Here is a 17,489-nt window from a genome sequence, read left to right on the forward strand (position 1 = left end):
AGAGCACAATGCTGGGGAGACAGTGACTTATAAACACCTTCATCATTGTCTCTCAAGGCACATACCCCATTTGGATGCTCAATGTATGTCCTTTTAGGACCATTCATGTCCTGGATTTCCACATCCTCAAGGAATTTCCTCTTCAACTACTCTTGTCTATTGGATGCCCTACCTCATCCTCAAAGAGTATCATAATTTAGATGCTTACCCAATCCTCCATTCTTTCTTCATGACACGAAGACAAAAATGATATGTCTATCTCTCCTTTCAACTAGGGAGGATCTACTCATTCCTATAAAAGGAATATAATACCCAAACTCCTTAAATAGAGGACAGGATCATCTTATTTGCCATGCCTCTTAGAACTACTTTGTTGCCATTAGGAGCTTTAAACTCCTTTTCCAGTGCCTAGTAGTCCATTGTGTGCATTCCCAACGAATACAACCATTGAACCCCCAATACCATATTGATGTCTGCAAGATCTATCACATAAAAATCACTAGTGAAAGTATAAATACTGAGTGTTACACTCAAATCTGGTATCATTCGGGTGCAATCCAAATTGTATCCATCCGCAACTATTACATTCAAGCCTTTGAATTCTTCGGTGGGGAGTTCTCTTTGTAGCCACTAATGCTACATCGATGAAATTGTGTGTGGCTCCTCCATCAATTAGTGATGTGATGTGTTGCCCCTTGACAACTCCTCTGACCCTAAAGGTATAATACTTGGGTGTGTTGGAAGGGGTTGCATTTTGACTTGTGGTCAAGGCTTCTTCTCTCCACTGGTATTTTCCTTTTCTTTCGCTTCTTCTTGTGGTGGTTCTTCCTTGGAATTACTAGGTCTTTCTTCTTCCTTTGCTTCTTGTTGCGGAGGTTCTTCTTCATCATTTGAGATGAGTTCTTCTCCTTCTTCCTCATTATCAGAGGCTACTTCTATGTATTGGATTTTCCCTTCGCCATTGTAGTGATGTCCTGGTTCCCATGGCTCCTTGCACGTGTAACATAGCTTCTTTCTCCTAAGTTCACTTCGGGTTTCGATATCCAACTTGTCTCTTTGAGGCCCATCGCGTTGGAAAAGCCTTCTTTCCTTGTCCTTTGGGGGAATAATAGGCTTGGGTGGAATCTTAGACTTTATTGATGCATTTCCCATATCTCGAGTCTTTTTGATAGCCTTTTGAAGTGTTGTGTGATTGAATGCCTTGACCCAACCCTATAGAGGTTCGGCTAAGGCCTCTGTAAAGAGCATGACTAACCTTTCCTGAGATATATCTGTTACCTTGAAAACGGTTCGTTCAAATTCTGTAATGAATTCCTCTGGCGTTCTTGTCTGTTTTATTAATGCTAATTCCTTGAAATGTATGTCTCGATGCTTCTGATCGAATCTATCTATCAACTATTAAGTGAAATCCTTGAAAGAAACAATATTTGCATGTCCTAGTGAAACTAATCCATGATACCGCCATTCATGGGCTTCCCGTTCCAGATGTAACGTGGCGAATTAGATTGCATCTGTCTCTAACATTGGGTTGAGCCTAAAATAGGTGTCTAGTTTTTGCACCCAAGCTCTTGCTGAACACTTAGATGATCTGTCAAACGAAGGTAGAGGAAGTTTACTCACCTTGCGTGCTAGTTCCCAATTAAGCTGCCCCCGGGGTCTATTCCTGTACTTGAAGTTTCTGTATTCATTGAAGGTCATATCTGCTGGAGTGTTCTCATCCATTCTTGCATTTTCCTGAATATACGCGTTAAGAAGTTGATTCAGATCAACTGCTTCTTGGGTTGTCACCCCTTGATTGTTTGTGAATTGGGGAAGTAATGGCTGATTGCTCCATCTGCTATTTGCATGGTTATTAGGCAAACCAGGATTATGATTACCACTACCTTCACTGGTGGTTCTATTATTGGCAACAACATTTTGCTGTCATGTAAGATGAGCAATTAGTTGAGCAAGTTGTTGCTGTCCTTGAGCCAAAACTTGTGCAATCTCTTGCTGCCCTTGAATCATTTGTTGTCCTTGTTGTTGCAATTGCTGGTTCATTTGATGTTTTCCATGGAGTAATTTGTTCAATAGAATACCAGGGTCGTGTTCTCCTTGCCCTGCTCTATCCCCCATGTTTGAACACTGAGTACCCTTCTTTCTTCTTCCAATGATGTTGCTTGTATCCGCAGGAAGCATACAAGGCTCATATACTCACAGCTGGCAGGATGCTAGTGCTATGATACCATTGTAATGTACTAGGGTAATTTTTCCCTAGGTTTTCTTGCACATTTAGAGTGTTATTTACAATTTCCCTTCTAATTTGCAAAGTAGCGTTTAGTACAAAATTTGAAACTTAGTATACACGGTATGACGAAGTATTTCAGTTCAACCAAATAAACAATATTAATTACATTTACTGTTCAAATAAGCTAACAAGTCCAACACAATTTTTAGTTCCCAAGTTCTAGGATTCAACAGAAGGAACTACAAATCCATCAATACAACAATACTTCAAAACAATCCAACACAACAAAGTTAATTGCATTTACTGTTCAAATAAGCTAACCAGTCCAACACAACTTTTAGTTCCCACTTTCCCAAGGTCTTAGTTTTTTCTTTGTAGTGCTTTTGTTTCTATTGACTAAATAGTTAGCTCTTTCTCTTTGTGTAATGTGCTAGGGTAATTTTGCCCTAGGTTTCCTTGCACATTCAGAGTGTTGTTTAGAATTTCCCTTCTAATTTGCAAAGTTAAAGTAGCATTTAGTACGAAATTCAAAACTTAGTATCCACAGTAGTAATATGACAAGGTGTTTCAGTGCAACCGAACAAATAGCATTAATTGCATTTACTGTTCAAATAAGCTAACCAATCCAACACAACTTTTAATTCCAAAGTTCTAGAATTCAACAGAAGAAACTACAAATCCATCAATACAATAATACGTCAAAACAATCTAATTGCCCTGGCTTTGCGTGGGTTTTGAGCCCTCCGTTCTATCCAATTCACTTGCCAGGTTAAGATACATGGCAATTCAGGATCCACACAATCCTTGGTGCAAGAATTCAACAGAGGAACTACAAATATTTCAATACAACAATATGTCAAAATAATCTAATTGCCCTGGCTTTGCCAGGGTTTTGAGCCCTTCATTCTATCCAATTCCCTTGTCATGTTAAGATACGTGGCAATTCAGGATCCACACAATCCTTAGTGCACCTGGAGTAGGGGTTATGTTGCCTCAAACCTAGATTTCGGGCCTCTGTGGTTCTGCTACAAATTTTGCTCAATATTCGTACACTGCTCTACTTCAACGAGGGTTTTTTTGATGGTTCATTCAGCTCCCAAGTGGTCTCAATCCACATCCAGTGTCCAAAATTCTGCTCTCTGCCACAACGAGGATATTTGGCTTCTTGGTTCTGCATTTGCCTACAATAAGAGCCTCTGAACAGATATTTTTGAAACCCTAGGTATATTTTGCTCCTTCAAATAGGTGATTCCCTGCTACAGAAGGCCCATGCAAGGGTACGTAATTGTTCAGACTTCAAAAAGGGAAATCTCTCATTAGGGGCCTTGCGAGGTTGTCCTTGAGTGCACAAAACTTTGCTTAATCAACAGAAACATCCACCAAATTCCTGTCCTGTCTCAAAAGCATAGAGCAATTGATAAAGAGTTGATGCAAAATTCCGTTGACTGTAAGAAACGAGTTTCTGTGGCCAGAACAAGAGAATAAACAAGACAAACTTTGTTGCCTCTTCAATTAGTCGTTTTGTGCCCAAAATGAAGGTTCAGGGAGGGTTTTGTATTCCTTTTAGATATTCAAGTGCCAGACCAAAAATCCAGGCCATAGGAAATTTCGCTGCCTCCTCAAATGTTTTCCTGTGCCAAAATCAAAGTGAAGAAAGATAGAAATGTGTCAACTAGGGTGGAATCTTTCACCACCGAAATTGACAAGGATCAAGGGGTCTTAAAACCCTCAGAGCTAATGCTCAAGAAACAGTAAGACGATCCACACTTGATGATCCAAAATGAATTCATCTCTCTCATATTTATAGATTTCCTAGAGGGGTCCTTTTAATATGATTGAGTAATATTTATTCCTAGCCCCAATTTTGGGTTCCTTTGCCCGACTGACCCAAAAATCGCCCAACAATGGGATTTTTTTTGTGGTTTTCCCCTTTTTGGAGGACTATAGCCTACAAAGATTGATAGGCTACTTTGTCACATTCGTCCTCAATTCGTAGGGGACGTTACACTTCGTTTAGTATAGGCAAGAGCTGCTTTTGTACTCCCACTCTGCATTTTTACATAGGATGGACTTTTGAGGCCCATTGACCAACTTGGTGGTCACTTGTTGGATATTAATAAAATTATCTTATCCTATCGCGTAATGCACAATTTACATCGAACTATTGGCAGAGCTCTCATAGCTCATTAGCCACATTACCTCATTCCAGGTTTTTGCAAACCAAATTATAAGTGCTAATCAGATTCCAGGTCGTGAATAGACTGCATTTTGGTTTTTTTTAATTTGTTCTAAAATGCTTTCTTTAACTATTAATACAAGCATGAAATGCCCGGTCGACAGTTTATACAAAAAAGGGCCTCCAAATGCAATGACCACAAGCAGTAGCTAGGATCAAAATCAGGTTTGCCAAAAGTGCCCTCTAGACTTTCATCAGTTCCTTGCGCATACAATAGTGGCATAAAAAATCCAATATGACCCGCAGTCCAAAAGAACAGAAGTCCAATATCATTAAGCAACAGTTAGGATGAGGCCAACATTGGTGGGTGGATCATCATGATCCTCTAAGGTTGGCCCCCAACCATCTGCAGTGGGTTCAGGATCAGTGTCCATCAGTTGTTGGCTATCATTATTGGGGTCTAATGGCTTTTAAGCACCATAGATTGTGAGAGCAAGCGTGGCGACATTTTGGCGTTCTTGACGGAACTCCCAAATTTGCATATTACTGTCCTACATGTAAATAATTTGGAAAAACTGACAATTGGTTAAAATGCAATATTTATCGAAGCAATACGAAATAATTTAATAATTCTTGAAATGTATTGAAAAACTTATCTACACGTTAATGTTGAGAATTATGAATACTTAAAATTGCTATAAGCATTGTTGAATCATGTCTATCTCCCAAAAGGAAGCCCATGAAACCATCTCTCCAGTGAGTTGATTATGAAGATTTAGTGGTTTAAAGCAAATTTTCTAGTATCAGAGGAGATGTGGTGATTACTTGAGTGTGGATTTTGCAAATTTTCTAAATTTATTCATATGCCAGACTTGTTTCTTTTGTAGAGCACACTATATTTACCTTTCATACAATGGATAGAATTATATTATGACATTTTTTTCTCTTCTAATGAACAACAAGTGGCAATGGATTGCAACTTGAGTTTTTGGAACCATACTAAGTCCACTATCCAAATAGAATTATCGCACCCTCATGAACAGGGGCTTGCACATTTCTTAATGAGCCTCTTCTAATTGCGAACATTCAAATCCATTCAATAATTCAAATCCATTCAATGATAGGACCGCACTTAGTTCTCTTTTTTTTTATTACCTATATATGTATGTATGTATAAAGTTCCATCTTGTACTTCATTATTTAAATATTGAAGTTAGTAGCTATTGTGCAAATATTTGGGTGTAATGTAAATTTTAAAGATAGTGTTGAAATATGTAACTAGGTCTGGTCTTCATAATGACATGTGTAATTATGATTTTATGTAATTAATGAAAAGAAGGAAAATAAAATTATTTTATGCTTGAGTCACGGGTTTCATGCTCAAGGAATTTTATTTTACATTATTATTATTATTATTATCATCTAATTTTAAGGTCAAGGCCAAGCCAGACACCACATTGGTATACGAGACCCCTTTGTTTGTGGGACAAGGGACCCACCTCCGCACAGTGATTTGACTACTAAGTCTACGAAGGCATACATACTCTACCCCCCTCTGGTTTTGAACCTGTGACCTCTTAGGAGGAAAAACTTGCTTTTAGCCATTAGGTCCACTCAAGTTGTATGTAGATGAAGCTCCCATAGTGAGCTATTAGGTTTGGCCATTAAGTCATAAAGTCAATTGAGTCAATCTCATGTATTGGAGACCCATTTGGGCATGTTACACATTGTAAAAGAAAAATTATTTGAGTCATTAGAAGAGTCAAAAGCCCTCCAAAACCTTGTCACAAGTACCCCATCAAGTCGACCTTCAAAAGATGTAGGTCATTCTAGAAAGAGATGTCGGCCTAGGCATGAGGACAAGTCAACTTATTTTCATGGGCAATCTACTATATAAAGGAGGACTTGCCCTCACTTGTAGAGCATTCATTTAAGCATCAAAATTAGAAGAGGAGGTGCGATAAAGACAAAAGAAGAGCCTCTCATCAAGCAAAGAAGGAAGAAGAAGAAGCTGAAGTGTTTTGGGTCTGTTTTGGGGCAAATATCTCTCACACGTGAGGAGGATTAGTACAATCTCTTGCAGAAGAAGTTGAGTTATCACAGTCATTCTAGGAGGCCGAATCAAGGAAGAAATCAAGTCCCTTTCAAGACAAATTGTAGAAGAAAGAGACACTATCCAAGCAATAAGGGCATCAAAGGATAAAATCATTGATTATCTCTCACACATGCTACAACTAGGGCTTCTGAAGAGGCCGAGAATTGCAGGTCTATGACAATAGGCTGAAATCTGAAGAGAAGCCGAGATCTATGGTGAAGCAATCAATTTGACTAGCGTTGATTCAAAGAAGGAGGATTGTTTCAAGGAGGCCTTGTGACTTGATCTTGGAGAGGTTGTTAGGTCAAGGGTCTTGGTCTTGGAATTCATCAATTGAATATTCTATAAGAAGAAGAAGAATTTGTTTAGGTTTTCCTCTCAAGTTGGAGAGGTTTTGGCCTTGATTGATTGCCTACATTTTGTGTCCTTTGTCTCCTGATTATTTATGATTTGGTAGCTGCTTAATGATAAAAAACATGAATACAATCAAGAGAAGAAAGAAGCTAATGAAGATTAAGTAAAATTGCATCACAAACAATTATCATTGCAAGGGAAATCACCTCATCTCTCTGCCCTAGAATTCTCAACATGGTATCAGAGCTAAGGTGACAAGTCAAGGAAGGGCAGCTCGATAAGGGACATTCAAGCACTCAAACACTGAAGTTCTAGAAAGACATCAAGGGCATCAAAGAATCAAGAAGATCTTCTCATCTCCAAGAAGACAAGGGCTACATCATCATCTTGAAGGAAAGTGTCAAAACCTTAGATCATTTAAAGAAGAAGCCTACATTAGAAGCATTCTTGGATCCTCGCTCAAATCATCATCACAAGAAAGGAGAACTCAAAGACCCTATCTCCAAGAACTACTATCCGAAGCATATTAAAGTATACTCATCCAAGGGAAGCAAGAAGAAAGGAGCTGTTGGCATCATCAAAATATTCAAGGTGATCTCCCTGTCTTCGGAGTCAAGGACCACTTTTGAAGAAAACCATATTCATCAAGAAGAAGTTTTCTATTATCTATATCATCATCAAATTCAAGAAGGCAGCAGGGGTTGAAGGAGCATCTTCACAAGTAAATATATTTATGTCTACATCTGAATTTGTCAAAATGTCTTTTTGCAAGGAAAGTAACAAGTTGGTTGGGGCTTCAAATTTTATTGCATGGAAGAAATCACAGATTTGAACCTCATAGAAAATGAGGTCATGGAACATGTTAAAGTTGCAAGATATATGAAAGGGGAAGTAACAACCCAAAGGATTCTCATAGAATCCATCAAGGATCCCCTCATTCCCTATGTATCAAAATTAGAAACATGAAAAGAAATATATGACAAACTTGTAGAATTGTTCTCCATAAGCACTGTAGGAGAAGTAATCTCGTTAAGGCAAGAACTCTACAAGATGAAGATATCAAAAGAAGAAGGAATAACCTCATACTTTATGAGCATATCAGAAATAAGAGATCAACTACAAGGATTGGGAGAGAGAATTTCGGACAAAGAGGTGACTACCATATTGCTCAATGCACTACCGGAAGAATGGGGCAACTTCACGTCAAGTATCTATGGGAAGAAGGAAGCTACTCCATTTAATGATTTGTGGTCACGATGCAAAATTGAAGAAACCAGGTTGAAGGCAAAATTTGACGTAGGATGAAATGAGCAAACTCAAGCATATGTTGCTATGGCAAAAAGAAAAGGGGAGTTTGGGAAATTTTGTCCTCAGAAAAGAAAGAAGAATATGGCAAAGGTTCAATCCTACAAATGTCAAGAATATGGGCACTACAAGAGAGATTGTCCTAAGCTTAAGAAGGACAACAACAAAAGAGGAAGGGAAGAAGCCCATATCACTGAAGAGGCGGAGGAAGCTAAAAAGAAGAAATCCAAGAAGCAAGAAGTAAAAGATATCTACTATGATTGAGATAGTCTTCCTCACCTTTTCCAAGTTTCTGTTTTAAGTTTTTTTCAGTTGTGGTAGGAATCATTAGAAGCATGATAGGATGCATCATGTTAGGAGATGGCATCAAGAAAGCATATGATTAAAGCAAGAGCTCGTGACATCATCATAAGAAGCTTGACAGATAGCTGAAGTAGAAATCTATAACAATAGAAGAAAGTAGCTCTCAATAACCTCATTGGAAGCATAAGTAGTACTTATGTATAAAAGAAAGTCATCTAGTATAGAGCTTATCATACATCATTCAAAAAGAGCATTTGCATAATGAGGATGATCAAGATCCTCCGTTGGAATCTTCATTAGAAGGTTCACCTACTGGAACCTACTGGAAGGAACAAGTGTCTCGCTGGGACTTCCAACTTGTATGGGATTTATGGGATAATAGTATGATGTCAAAAAATGTGAAGCAGGTCAAGGGATTCAAGTTCTTTAATCAAGGAAACTGCTGAAGGAAGTCTAGGTGACAAAAAGAAAGAGATGAGGTATGTGTGCTTCTATTTGATAAAATAGAGTCATGTCATATGGTTGCAGATATCATGAATAAGTGCTCTACCTCATGAGCATGATAAAAAAAAGGATTTCCTCCTTTGAAAGGATGCATGAAGGCATGGTTCACACATTGAATAGATGAAATCAACATAATATGTCCTCATATGAAATATGAGGTGGTTTACAAAGTTGAAGAAACTATGATTGGAAGTTCCTGGGAGGAAATGCGTGAAAAAAAAAGGAAGAGATCGTGAAAAATGCAACTATGGAGAAGGAAACCAACATCTAAGGACTAAAAGATTTGACTATGATATCTCCATGGGAAAGATATGAAGATCCTGATAAAGTCTGAAAAAGAAAGAGACTCTTGACATTGTATATATATTTTTTTGGAGATGTGTCAATATATATGTAGGATGTTGATGCAAACAAGGAGATGTCATGATGAAAGACCATCACAAAAGTATTTTTGAGTTAATGTTCATTTTTGTATTTTTGAACAATATCTGGATGGGCTAATGCCAAGGGAAGATCTGTAGATGTTATCTACAATTGACACTTGTGTGGTAGGATGAAAGATCTTGAGGGAAACATGATACGAAGAAGGTAGCAAGGCATGAAGGGAAGGCCATATATGAACTAATAGATCACTTTCCAATAAAAGAAAGGATGACATGACTGACATGATTGATGAATGAAAGTGATGGATGGTCGGTTCCCTACGAAGAAGTCCCAAATGGATGAAAACTCCTGAATAGAGAAAAAAATTCATGACATCGAAAGGAGGAGCTCGTCAAGCAACTGGTTGTCCCATAATCTCCACCTAAAGAGTTGCTGGAAGCAAGTCCTTGGTCAAGAGGGAGCTTGGTCAAGTCCCTGATTAAGAGGGAGCTTGGGTGCATTCCTTTTATAGGAATGGGTACATTCCTTCACTGGAATAGGCATATCCTCCTTAATTCAGAGGGAGAGATAGACACATCATTATTGTCTTCACCTGGGAAGATAGAATGGAGGATTGGGTAAGCATCTGGCATCCAATACTCTTTGAGGATGTGGTAGGGCATCCAAGATAAGAGTAGTCATAGAGGACTGATATTCTTTGAGGATTGGGAATCCAAGATAAGAATATTCCTGGTGGAACATACTCTGAGAGAACCCGGGTGGGGTATGTTCTGAGAGAGACAATGATGAGGGTGTCTATAAATCATTTGTCTCGCCAACATTGTGCTTTGATCTTGTGGAGAGATAGAGCGGTTAGTCAAGGCCTTGCTATATGAAAATGCTGGATGATATGATGTTAAATAGATGGGTTACCAATCCAACTCTTCCTATGAGAATTCTTCAGATTGAGAATGTCCAAGTACCTTATATGGATTATGAATACCTCCCTAGTTAAGAGGGAGTGTTGAAATATGTAACTAGGTTCAATCTTCATAATGACATTTTTATGTAATTATGATTTTATGTAATTAATGAAAAGAAGGAAAATAAAATTATTTTATGCTTGAGTCATGGGTTTCATGCTCAAGGAATTTTATTTTATTGATAAAGCAACTATTAGGTTTGTTCATTAAGTCATAAAGTCAATTGAGTCAATGTCATGTATTGGAGACCCATTTGGGCATGTTACACGTTGTAAAGGAAAAATTATTTGAGTCATTAGAAGAGTCAAAAATCCTCCAAGACCTTGTCACAAGTACTCTGTCAAGTCGGCCTTCAAAAGAAGATGCAGATCATTCTAGAAAGAGAAGTCAGCCCAGGCATGAGGACAAGTTGGCTTATTTTTATGGGCAGACTACTATATAAAAGAGGACTCGGCCTCACTTGTAGAGCATTCATTCAAGCATCCGAATTAGAAGAGGAAGTGCGATAAACACAAAAGAAGAGCCACTCATCAAGCAAAGAAGGAAGAAGAAGAAGCTGAAGTGTTTTGGGGCAAATATCTCTCACACATGCAAGGAGGATTAGTACCATCTGTTGCAGAAGAAGCTGAGTTATCACAGTTATTCTGGGAGGCCGAATGAAGGAAGAAATCAAGTCCCTTTCAAGCCAAATTGCACAAGAAAGAGACACTATCCAAATGAGAAGGGAATCAAAGGATAAAATCATTGTTTATCTCTCACACGTGCTGTAACTAGGGTTTTTGAAGAGGCCAAGAATTGCAGGTCTGTGACAATAGGCCGAAATCTGAAGAGAATCCTTGTGACTTGGTCTTGGAGGGGTTGTTAGGTCAAGGGTCTTGGTCTTGGAATTCATCAATTGAAGATTCTATAAGAAGAATTTGTTTGGGTTTTCCTCTCACGTTGGAGAGGTTTTGGCCCTGGCTGATTGCCTACATTTTGTGTCCTTTGTCTCATGATAATTTATGATCTGGCAGTTGTTTGATGATAGAAAACATTAATACAATCAAGAGAAGAAAGAAGCTAATAAAGATTAAGTAAAATGGCATCACAAACAGTTATCATTGCAAGAGAAATCACCTCATCTCTCTGCCCTAGATTTCTCAACAAGAAGCGCGTGTTATATTTGCTACATCTCATTGTCCTATGAACTTCATCATAAAATTTGAAATTGTCAATCTAAGACACTAGGGCTGATTTGGGGCAAAGCCCAGTTGGACACAAGGGTCAAAGCTTATCTGTTAGTTTGTGAAGTCTTCATGCTTGATCTGGCAAAGACTTGGCAAATGGAAAATACAAAAGTTACACATAATTTCCAGAAAAATATATAATTTGCATTGAAATTTGATATGGAGGTTTACACTGTACATAATGCAAAAATGACCATGGCATGAAGCAAATGAAAAAAACTAATAAATCATTGGATGCAACAAAGCTTTGAAAATATTTAAAAAATTGCTGCTACAGTTAAGAAAAATTAAGCTTTGAATATAAGTTCTGATCTTGTGCTCTAGCTGACATTCTGGTGAAAAATCTCAAAATAAATTCTGAATTTTGAAACTGTATTGCAGCTGGAAGCTGCTCTAATCTTGAAGAAATGAGTTAAGGACTCCAATACTGTAAAAATCTATGTCCTAGCTGCTAGCTGGTGAAAATCACACTGAAAAATGGTGCAAATTTGTGCCCTAGCAGCTAGCTGGTGAAATTTAGTCTGAAAATTGGTGCAAATTCAGGCTGATCTTTAAAAGGTCTTATGCATATTTTGAGGACATGTCATCTAAGAAGACCCCATGATGAAGAATACCTAGTCTGGAGGTAGTTAGTTGTTTTAGATGGAGGATGGAACATCCACTTGAAGCCCTTACAGCCCTTAAATCAATTTTTTTTGGAAGACCCTTGATTGAATTAGGTTCAATACAAATTAGGTCTGAAGTAGAAGCCAGTATTCTGGTGTCAAAGCAACAAACCTGCATTTAGTGTTTCAAATGGCTTTAAAGGAAGTGCCATTCCAGTATTCAAGAGGTATGCAAGCAATTGTACCCAGATAGGGAATAAAAATAATGATCTGGTATATGGATTGAACCTGGTTGCTAAGGCCTCATAAAAGGCCAACCTTCCCCATAACCAGGGTCCTTTATGAATGACACACTCTGTCATTTTTGGAGACGAATTCTAGGATAAAAAATCCGTTGGCATGGGTGGATCACCATGGATTCCTGCAGTAAGCCTTCCCCATGTATCAGTTATCTAGGCCTGAATATCTATCAACTTCTTCCCCATGTATCAGTTATCTTGGCCTGAATATCTATCAACGTTGGCCGTACATTGTTGAATATGCATATTAGTCCTTGCGCATGGTAATAATCTTTTTCCATCTTGCCCATGGATGGATCAAGACTTACCACTGACACCAAGGCTGTGGACTTTGGTACAGAAGTATGTGATTGCTGGATTCCTCGGATTAGAAGTGAATCCGTTCAGTAAAATTTTTGTGGGATAGACAGTTTTATATGGATATGTATTATTTGTACTTTTGTTTACGCTGTATCCAGATATATTGTATTTAAAATTCATAAAGGGTGTATTAAGATTTCTACGTTTGATAGCATTTGCATTGCATGTTCATGTGTCTCTTATTCCAGCCACGTTATATCCAAACTTCTCTAATATATTCTTGTATCTGTATCTTGTTGAAAATAGTAGCGATAAAATGATTCCTCTAATATATTCTTGTATGTGTATCTTGTTGAAAATAGTAGTGAGAAAGTGATTCCTTGATTTGTGTCTTAATTCAATTCAAGTAGTCAAATTCGAGTTTCTTCTTTGTCATACTTGATTTCCTAAAAATTAGGAGATTCCCTATAAATTAGGATGAGTTCCTATAATTTAGGATGAGTTCCTATAATTTAGGAATTAGTCCCTAAAAATTAGGATGAGTTAGTTTGGAAACTGAAGAACAAGTGGAGTTAGCCTCCTAAATTTTAGGAGGATCTAGTTAACTAGTTCTGTTGACTTTTGTTAACTAGAAAAGCTCTAGTTCAATTCCTTAATTAGGGACTTGGTTCCTTGGGTTTGCGCTAGGAATTCGTAGCAGAGGAGGAGCAAGGGAAGAGGGCAGCATGATCAACATTCTTACAATGGTTTCAAACTTAGGATAAGCAGGGAGAAGGGTGTATTCACCAAGTGAAACAATTGTATTTGTAAGAGTTTAATTGCTCAATTTCTATCAATAAACAGAGGGTTTTCCCAGTTGGTTCCCTATAAAAATTGTCTTGAATTGTGTTTATTTTTGCTCCTATTCCGCTGCAAAGTTTAGTAGAGAAATTTTGTGTTTATATGAGAAGAAATTATATTTCAGGTTGCTCATATTAGCAGATCAGAATTTTGTGGGTTTTCTACATGGTATCAGAGTAGTGAACAAAATCTAGACCAGCACACAGAGAATGTTGTCTTGAAAGTTTTAGGTCAGCAGTTCATGGTCCACGAGTGCAATGATCTCTCAAGGAGTGGGTATGCATGAGTTCCGAGTTCTGTCAAGTATTTGACAAAGAGACCTTAACTAGTTCTGTTGACTTTTGTTAACTAGAAAAGCTCTAGTTCAATTCCTTAATTAGGGACTTGGTTCCTTGGGGTTTGTGCTAGGAATTTGTAGCAGAGGAGGAGCGAGGGAAGAGGATCACATTCTTGCAAGGGTTTCAAACTTAGGATAAGCAGGGAGAAGGGTGTATTCACCAAGTGAAACGATTGTATTTGTAAGAGTTTAATTGCTCAATTTCTATAAATAAACAAGCAGAGGGTTTTCCCAGTTGGGTTCCCTATAAAAGGTTTGTGTCTTGAATTGTGTTTACTTTTGCTCCTATTCTGCTGCAAAGTTTAGTAGAGAAATTCTGTGTTTATATGAGAAGAAATTATATTTCAGGTTGTTCATATTAGCAGATCTTAATTTTGTGGGTTTTCTACATGGTATCAGAGTAGTGAACAAAATCTAGACCAGCACACGGAGAATGTTGTCTTGAAAGTTTTAGGTCAGAAGTTCATGGATCCACGAGTGCAATGATCTCTCAAGGAGTGGGTATGCATGAGTTCCGAGTTCTGTCAAGTATTTGACAAAGAGACCTAGATGTGCAAGGGCAACAAAGGTTATGGAGAGATACTGCTAGGTGGAAGACTGTCCTAGTGGTGCTTGGATAGACATTTGAAGCAGCCTAAGAACAAGAAGTGTATGGACTGTTAGTGGTTGATTTGCAAGCCCTAGATCAGTTGAAGAGTTCACTGTGTGTGGGCAGTTTTGGAGGCCTTGAGGAGAGTGATAATAGGGTGATCAAACAGGGCCAAAACCTCTCCCACTTGAGAGGAAAACTCGAACAAAATTCTTCTTCTTATAGAGACTTCAATTGACGAATACCAAGACCAAGACGAAGTGATTCTTGCACTTCTTTTCTCACTTCAGACCTTGACCAAAATTATGTCCTTGAGTGAAGTTGAGCTGCCCTATATATAGTGTTTTGTCCATCACAAATAAGACTACTTGAACTGGTGCCTAGGCGGACTTGTCTTCTCTGGAATCATCTTATTCCTTCTAGTAGGCCGACTTCAAGGAGGTGCCTTAACTTGGCCTTGGAGAATCTTTGACTCTTTCATTGATTCATATACAAATGTAACATGCCCAAGAAGGGTACTTCATACATGACATTGACTCAATTTGACTTTATGATCAATCCTAAGGGCTCACAATGGGAGCCATAACTAAAAATAAAATTCTTTGCTCATGAAACCTATGAGGCAAGCATTACAAAAATAATTTTATTTTCTTTACATAAAATCACAATTACACATGTCATTATGAAGACCAAACCTAGTTACACTTCTCAACAGTATTGATATGCAATCCATGGTAATGTTAAATTTTTAAAGTAAAAGTGACATTCTCCTTTATCTTTCATTTTCATCCTTTTACTTAAATTTTTAACATTACCATGAAATGACTCAGGATGTTTGACAGTGGTTTCAACCTCATTGGATTTCATATGGTGGAGAAAGTATAATTTTTGATCTCACTGGTTCTGACCTCATTGGATTTCCTATGGTGGAGAAAATAGAATTTTAGATCTCATTCAAAATCCAGTAGACTTATAAATTTTTCAAGATGTCAGGATTGGGGGAATTGCAATGTTTCCATTGGGTTTTGTCATGTACTAGGGTATGGAACTCATATTTAATCAAGAGCACCAAGCCCTCTATGGACCTTGATGTTAGTGACATTGGTTGTTGAACTCCTATATCATGACCCTACTAAAAATCTGCCCATCACTCAAACAAAGCCTTGACTTGACATGCTACATTTTTTCTATCTTATGTCAATGCTTAGAGGGTGATATTAATGACAAAGATCCCAAGATAGGCAATGATTTTGATGATATGTAGGTATTTGTTGTAGCACGATTTTTTTGGATTTTAGAGGTCATCTGGAGCCTATTTTTTTATGTATGTTCGGTTCAGAGATGGATTGCACTCGATGCTATTTTGGTTATGTGCACCCTTACATGCTATATAAATGAGAACTTGTAATTTGTAGACCTGTGATTGATGAAGATTATAACTACTAGATGAATGATGTTATATGGTTTAATCCATGGTTTTTATGTTTTTTATCACTAATTCATTATTCTACATGCTTTTGTTGACATAAATGAATCAAAATATATAAAATTATATATTATATAAAATTCGCTCCCGACCGGGGAGATTTTGAAAATGTCGCTCCCCACTCCCGCTTCTGCTCTTGCTCCCAAGCAACCATGTTCCATGTTGCCATTTGTTGCGTGAATCATTGCCTTGACAGTCTCCACTCTGATCTATTCTTCCTTTTTGTGAACTTTATTCAGAAGGCTATGGAAGAAAAAATTATAACCAGGAAAAGAATACAAGGACAAGATGCTGGCCAAAAATGAAAATAGTAATAATATTGAAGGGAGTGCTACCTCTCAAACTAGCAGGGGTCCTATAGAGAAACTACTAGGTCAAGTGGCAACAATGGAGCAATAACCCACTGTCACCTCACCTATAACTCCCTGCTCTTTACGGACTTTCACCGATGGGAGGAGACCTGGTATAAGAGAAATCACAAGGATGAATAGATCATTTAATGGATGGAGGGTGATTCTTAGAGCCTATTCATAAGAGACTCGATTATATGGCTTACTTGCTTAAGAAGCAAGGTGATGGGCTCTCTAGGAAGGGCTAAGAGGATACATAAGCCTAGGTTTGGAGAATATCCCTTGACAAGAAGCTTACTAGATCTAACAATCCTTGTGGAGAAATGGCTTCTATGCAATCCTTGTGGAGAAATAGCTTCTATGCAATCCTTGTGGAATCTGAATTATAAAGTTGCGGGACCACAAAGGACCAAAGCGTAAGCAAACCAGGTCAGCGATATGGAGTTGATCAACACTGAAGGGGTTTGACCTGTTTAGGGAGGAAACTAGGATCAAAGGACAATTTTTCTTTTGAAATACAAATGCGATGAGCCAAGTGAGGACACTAACTCAAATCAACCTAGGGAAAGAGATGGTCTTGTGGCTAGGGTTTGCTATATCTCAGGATTCCACTGTCAGATTTGCCTCAAACTTGGAGGAATTGTTGAGAAAACCTCAACACACCAGTGGACCAAAATTCAAGGGTTTTGGATGTCTACAAAGGATTTTGTTTGATTCCCTAGGTGACCTACTAGGGTTAGGCCTAGAAAGAGGGGAAAATGCGAGAAAAATATTCGTTTGAATGACCACCAAGAGGCTAGATTAGTGCCTTGCCCTAGGAGAGATGGAGTCAAGGTAATTTTGAAATTTGGGGAGACTTTTACCCAATCAAGGAGTCCTTAGGCAACTTTGCATGGCAAGTTAGGGCATGAACTTGGCTACCAAAGGATTTTATACTTTGATGTGCAATAATTGATGACTAAGTTGCATCGGAACGGATATAGGAACAGATACAGATACGGGGCTTGAAATGGATACGGAAAATTTTCAAAAACTCTGGATACTTAATGAAATTATATATTTTTCTAATGAATTTGATAACACTAACACAAATTCAACATAGTGAATTTGAATTTGTAAATAGAATGTTGCACAGTATCTTGGTCTA

The 17,489-nt window shown here is 38.0% G+C and overlaps 1 protein-coding gene across 1 annotated transcript in view; it reads right to left on the minus strand.

The window, feature by feature from the left end:
• Positions 1-388: 388 nt before the first annotated feature.
• LOC149242077 (uncharacterized) overlaps positions 389-17,489 on the minus strand; it is a 33,012-nt gene continuing 15,911 nt past the window's right edge. The window contains exons 4-6 of the mRNA XM_089370755.1: positions 1,621-1,920; positions 1,256-1,395; positions 389-473 (exon numbers count right to left, since the gene is read on the minus strand). Coding sequence (XP_089226881.1) covers positions 389-473; positions 1,256-1,395; positions 1,621-1,920 — 525 coding nt within the window. The remainder of the gene's footprint in view (positions 474-1,255; positions 1,396-1,620; positions 1,921-17,489) is intronic.

The sequence above is a fragment of the Pinus tabuliformis genome, chromosome 8 (genome assembly GCF_031772625.1).
Source record: "Pinus tabuliformis cultivar Carrire ecotype Pingquan chromosome 8, CPIR1, whole genome shotgun sequence".
Lineage (NCBI taxonomy): Eukaryota > Viridiplantae > Streptophyta > Pinopsida > Pinales > Pinaceae > Pinus > Pinus tabuliformis.